Genomic DNA, 6,114 nt, shown 5'->3' with positions numbered 1-6,114 from the left:
ATTACCCCAGTGACTGAATCAATCCATCCCATCTGGAGTTTTCCTCTCCTGTGTTGTTCCTTCATGTTTCCAAGCACGATGTCCTTCTCCAAGGACTGGTCCTTCCTTGCAACATACCCAAAGTATGTGAGATGGAGCTTCAAAATCTTTCGCCTTCAAAGAATAGTTTGGTTTCACCCTCTCCAGGAAAGATCTGTCTGTTCTCTTGGCGGTCCATGGTATGCTCAATACTCTTCTCCATGCACCACAATTCAAAGGCACTGATTCTTCTTCTGTCCTCTTTAGTCACTGCAGAGCTCAGTGATGCATAGTAAGTAACTGAAAAGACCATGCCCTTAATCATTGCTCCTTAACATTTTGGAGAGGTCCCTGAGAGCAGATTTCCCTAATGCAATTAATTTTTTTACTTCCTGACTGCTGGTGCCGAAGTGTTGATTGTGGAGCCAAGCAAACTGAAATTGTGAACAACTTCAATTTCTTTTTTTTATTTTTATTTTTTTATTTTTTTTCTATATTTTATTAATTTTCATAAACATTTACAGAGATTTTGGGCTTCCACTCATTCATTGTTGCACTATTCTCTCTACCCTCCTCCCAGTTTGTTCTTGTCCAAATGCCACAGTGCTTGTCAAAGCCAGTTCTGATTAATCTTCTTTGTCAGTGTGTCCTTTGCCATTCCCTATCACTCCTCCCTGAGAGAGACTTCACCCTGAGTCACAACTTCAATTTCTTCTCTCATTTATCATGGTTCTGTCAACCAGCCCAGTGATGAGAATCTTTGTCTTCTTGATGTTGAGCAGACAACTTAAAGGTATGTGGTTCAAATCTACCAGTGCTCCACGTGAGAAAAATGGGCAATCTCCTTCTATGATTTACTGCCTTTGATAATCTGTTGGGAGGGTCAGCTATGGGTTGTCTTCGAGTTGACAGTACAAAACAATAACAACAAATCAAAAGTGCTGAGGCAGAGAAATTTTGCTTTATGCTGTCTCTGAGATCTTCCCCATCCATGTCCAGAGGTCAGCAATGAGTTTATATGTTATCTCTTAATGCCAGGATCTAAACACTAAGATTTCCTAGAGCTGAAATCCAATTGCTCGTCCTTTTCTCATTCTCTTTTGCCTATACCAGGGGCAGAACATTACCTTGAAATCCATCTATAGTGCAGGATAAAGCCAGAAGTAGGATGATGAATGAGTTTGATATACGTAAAAAGTGCAATGCTAAGCAGAAGGAACTATCCTCGGACACAAGAGGAAAACATGTATCTGCATCCACGTCCCTAGGAAGGCAGCACCTCAGCTGGACTTTGTAAGTCACAGACCATGGAGCACTGTAAATACCGTTCTCAAGAACCCTGAAGAGATCACCATGGCAACTAGGGCTGTCTGGATGCCTTGCTGGACATACAACTGAAAATGCTTCTTTGCACTTAAGCACAGCACACCTAATCTGTACAACTAAACCAGTGGTTCTCAACCTTGGCTGTATCCCAGAATCATCTGTGCTGCTTTTGATCCTGCTGATGTCCAGAGCTCATCTGACACCTCAGAAAATCACAATCTGAGGAGAGCACAGACTGAGATTCTGTAACTTTAAGAACACTACCCAGGTGATTCTGATGTCCAACAAGAGTGTATAACTACCACCTTAGAAGGACAAAGAGGAGGGAAAGGCTCAGAGAAGAGACAGCAGAGAGGGTGGAGGGGTTTTGGTGTGATGATCAACCACTTCTGGATCCCAGGCTGAAAAGGTAAAAAGCACAGAGGGCATTTGACCAAAGCTCAAAAATGTATTCAGAAAGCTCCGTTGTGTGGCAGCCTCTAATGCTTCAAAATGCTTCAGCAAAGCAGTCCTACTTTATATAATGGGTAAGAACGTTACCTCCTAAAAGGCTGTAGAAGACAACAGCAGAAGGAGTCTCCAAAAACAAAGCTACAAATCAAAGGATGGCTGGGGCATCCCAACACAAAAATTCACTTAGATTTGGCTTCCTGAGGACAACCACTCCAAAATTACTAACAAAACACAGGTAAATATGGCACGGGGGGTGGGGGAAGCAGCCTTGGTGACATAGTGGTTAAGTGCCTGAGTGCTAACAGAAAGGTCAGCAGTTTGAACCCATCAGTCTCATCTCAGGTAAAAATATCTGGCCACCTGCACCTGTTATGACTGCAGCCGTGGCAACCTTAATGGGCCATTCTACTTTGTCTGACAGTATTGCTAGTAGCCAGAATACATTCAAAATTAAACAACAACATAGCAATGAAAAGCCTATGGAACAGTTCTCTCTGATACATATGGGGTTGCTGTCAGCAGAAACTGACATCTGATTCCCAGTTATGGCATTTATTAGTCAAAAAACTGGAAAAGATATTCCACTTCTCTAACACTTATCCATTCAACTATTCAGCTTACAAGTGACAGTTCACAAACATGTCCCCTGAGAAATAGCAATCTGTAAAAATTTCCCTGTGTGCTCAAAGATGTCCTTCACAGTCAGGATGTCATGGATAGATTCATTCACTATCCACTCATTCAACAAACAATTCTCAGATACCATCTCTGTGCTAGGCACTGTTCTAGATGCAGCGGCTTTAGCCATGACCACTCTCTCTCACTGCACTCTTGTCAAGTGGCCCTCCATCGGTTTTCGAGCCCATAAAGCGCATGAGGAGACTGTGCCTCTTTTCCCCAAAGAGCTGGAGATGGAGTGAGACGACCAGAGAGGTGCTGTCTTTGGATTAGCAGCCCCTACAGACACTCCACCAGAGATCCCCAGGGGGTATGTGCAGTCACCATGAGATTTGTTAATTTCTGACTTCATGGGGCTTTGATTTTCAGACACTAAGTGGTCAAATAAACAAGTAAAATACAGCACGCCGGATAGTGACACTGGAATCAAACAGGGTGAGGTGGACAGAGCAAGCGGATGCAACTACAAACAGGTGGCCAGGTAAGTTCTAGATGACACAGTTTTAATGACTTTTCAGGTGAAAGGGCCAGTGACGAGGGAGATCTGGGAAGACAGTTTACAGCAAAGGAACTAGAAGATCCAAGGCCTAGAGAAAGCAGTGTCTGGAACATTCAAGAAACGTGAATGAGCCAGGCAGACAGTGGAGGGACAGAGGTCAGGGACGCATGGGACGGAGCGAGCCCTGGCTTTGGGGCTGAGAAGTTGAATGGACTGTGTTAGAAAGAGAGGGGGCTCAATCAGGCACAATGCTGGTGGCGAGAGATGGTCACCCTCTGGGAATATCTGGAAGGCAGTTCTGCTCCTGGACATGTTTCCAGGGGTGAGCGCACTAAATGAGGGGGACAAGCAGTTTGTTGGGGATGGGGGGGTGGGGTAACTGGGCAGGTTTTAGGGAGGAAAACGGGGGTCTTTTGTTTTGAACGTTTGTTGTGTGCTATGCCTGTTCTCGATCTTCTACCCAAATGGAAATGTCACATTGGCTCTTGGATACAGGAGTTGTTGCCTACCACCAAGCCAGAACCCACTGACAGCTGACCCTCTAATGGGTTTTCAGAGACAGTAAAACCGCAGGAGGGATGACTGCCCATCTTTCTCCCAAGGAGTGGATTCGAGCTGTACACCTTTGGGTTGACTGTCCAGCTCCTTATCAGGAGGCCACCAGGGCTCCCCTATGCAACTGTCAGAGTGCTTCTTTCATCCAATCCCTCTTCTGCCTTTAACTGCATCTTGGCCCAGGCTGTTGTCCAGTGGATTGGTGGACTCTTAATGACCCCAGGTGACAGAGAGCAGAAATGCCCTGCAGGGTTTTCCTGGGGTGGGGGTGGGGGGTTGTTCACAGATCACCACGTTTTTTTCCTCCTAGGGAGGGTCGGGGTGGGAATGGAACTGCCAACCTTTCGGGCAGAGGCAGCCTAGCGCTTGCCAGCTGAGCCACTGGGGCCTCTAACCGAGGGTGAACCCCAACAAGGTGCAGCGTCGAATGGTCAGGAGTTGGGGGGGGCTCTGAAGGCTGACCCCCTGGGTTCGCATCCCTGCTCCTTACTGGGCTGTGCAGACAAGTGTAGCCTTTAAGAGATCGATTAATCACCCTAATCAATGCGAGCTGCGACCACCCACCCCATGGGGCTGCTAGAGGGTGTTCAGGCCAGGGCTGGCACGTTTCAGGACCTGTCACGTTCTCTGGGGTCCCCCTCCGAGTGCTCCCCAAAGGTGAGCACGTTGTATTCTCACCCATAAGACGGTGCACCCCAGTGTGGACACCTCTGGGACCCCCCTAATGGCCGGGAGGCGATGCAGACGGGGGGACTCGGGGCCGCACAGGTGGGGGGCCTCCCTGTAACCCCGCCGGTGAGGCTGATTTTGGGGGGATTTTCGGGGGGTGGGGACCCCGAAGAGACGCTCACACGGGATGTCAGCGCTCTCCGGGGAAGGGCAGTCACATGGCCTCTGGACAGGCAGCACATAGTGTTTTAAAAATGGCAAAAGGAAAAAAAGCCGTGCGTTCCAGCGGCCCGGATCCTGCAGGGGTTCCCCGTAAACGGGGCGCAGCGGGGCTCGGCTGTCGGCTTGTCACGAAGGGGAGCGGGCACCCCGCGGCCGCCTCGGCCCTCGGCGGGGGAGGAGCTCACGGGGCCCGCGGCCGGGGGTCGCCGGGGGGTCTCCGGGAGGTCTCCGGGGTCCCCGCCGGGCGGGCGGCAGGGGGAGCGCGGCGCGCGGCCCAGCACCAGGCCCGATTGTCTATTTACATCCGAGGCCGACACCCCCCCGCCCCCCTTGGCTCCCGGCCCGGCGGCGAGGCTCCGGCGGCCTCCCGGCTGCCCCGACCGGACGCCGCTGGAGGCTGGAGCCGCCGGGAGTGATGGGCCGGGCCGGTGAGCCCAGCCTTAGAGGACGCCACGGGGGGCGGCGGAGAGGCCCGCTGGGCAGTGAGGCCGGCGCCGGCCGGACCGTTTAGCTCCGGGGTGCTCATCCCTGGGGCCCGTGGCCCCTGGACCTCCTCCCGCCCGTCCCTTGTCCGCTAACTGGCCCCCGACGGCGCCTCCCCTACCTTCGTTCGCCAGGTCCGCCATTTTACTTCCTTAAGCCCTCCCACAAGGCCCCGCGTCGGCCCGGGCTCGCCTGCTTTCAGCCAGGAACTCCCGCGCGTGCGCAGCGGCCAAGCCGAGGCGGACGACCCGCGCATGCGCGCTCGGCCTGTCGCGGGTTGGCGCTGATCCGCACTCCCCGCCTCTCCGCGCTCCGGGCACGCGCCTGCGCAGTAACGGCCTGCACCTCCTTTTCCCGCCGGCGGAGGGGACGTGGGACGCGCAGAGCTCCTGCGCCGCCGGCCTCGCTCGTGTCCTGCGGGCCTGCTGACCGGCCTCTCGGTGCGTAAAAACAGTCCGAGGCACCTGCGTGTTTTTCTTTCTTTCTTTTTTTTTTTTTTTGCATTTTTCTTGAGGGCTCCCCGCCGGGAGAGAATGCTTGATTGGCGAAGCCGCGGACGACGATCGGTCCTGTAGGGAGGACTCCCTTTGGACTTGCAGAAGCTTCCTGCAGACGTCCCGAGGAGCCGACCTTTCGTGGCCTCTGCTCAGGTCGTTGGGACCTGAGTCGTTCTGCCCCGCGAGGAGACCACGGAGTGGCCGAGATGGCAGAACAGAGGTCCGAGGTAACGAGCCTCCGCCGGGCGCCGGCTGGGGGACCTGGCGCCTCTGCAGGACCGGCCTCCGGGCTTGGCTTACACCTGTCAAGTGGGACCATCCATCTGGAACCTTTGAGCTTGCATGAGCCCCCGAAACGATGGGGCTGGGTGCCCTTCTGACTTTTTGCTTTTTTTTCTCTCTCTCTCTCTCTCTCTTTATCTATCTTTTCATATTGTGCACCCTTAGGCTTTAGCACTTTAGAGAGGACCTTGGCAATGTGGATGTAAAACCCAAAGCGCACGCGTATTTTTGGACCATTCTGGCCCCTGGACTCGGGCTGACCCTCCAGGGCACTTTCCGAAGCTGTAAATCGACCGGCAGGAGATCGCCCAGCTCTCTCCTGGGGAGCAACAGTGGATTCGAACCGCCTGCCTTTGCACTGGCAGCAGAACTCAACCCACTAGACCTCCAGAACTCAGGTGCACAGATAAAAACAACTGCCCAAAAACTGGA

The 6,114-nt window shown here is 52.6% G+C and overlaps 1 protein-coding gene across 1 annotated transcript in view; it reads right to left on the bottom strand.

The window, feature by feature from the left end:
* The window catches only part of RANBP3 (RAN binding protein 3), a 59,402-nt gene extending 54,356 nt beyond the window's left edge, over positions 1 to 5,046 (bottom strand). Inside the window, exons 1-3 of the mRNA XM_006896429.1 lie at positions 5,025 to 5,046; positions 4,478 to 4,859; positions 4,224 to 4,423 (exon numbers count right to left, since the gene is read on the bottom strand). Coding sequence (XP_006896491.1) covers positions 4,224 to 4,423; positions 4,478 to 4,859; positions 5,025 to 5,046 — 604 coding nt within the window. The remainder of the gene's footprint in view (positions 1 to 4,223; positions 4,424 to 4,477; positions 4,860 to 5,024) is intronic.
* Positions 5,047 to 6,114: the final 1,068 nt, after the last annotated feature.

Source organism: Elephantulus edwardii, unplaced genomic scaffold, assembly GCF_000299155.1.
Source record: "Elephantulus edwardii isolate Elephantulus edwardi_28Jun2011 unplaced genomic scaffold, EleEdw1.0 scaffold00185, whole genome shotgun sequence".
NCBI lineage: Eukaryota > Metazoa > Chordata > Mammalia > Macroscelidea > Macroscelididae > Elephantulus > Elephantulus edwardii.
This window is presented reverse-complemented; position numbering and strand designations above follow the sequence as displayed.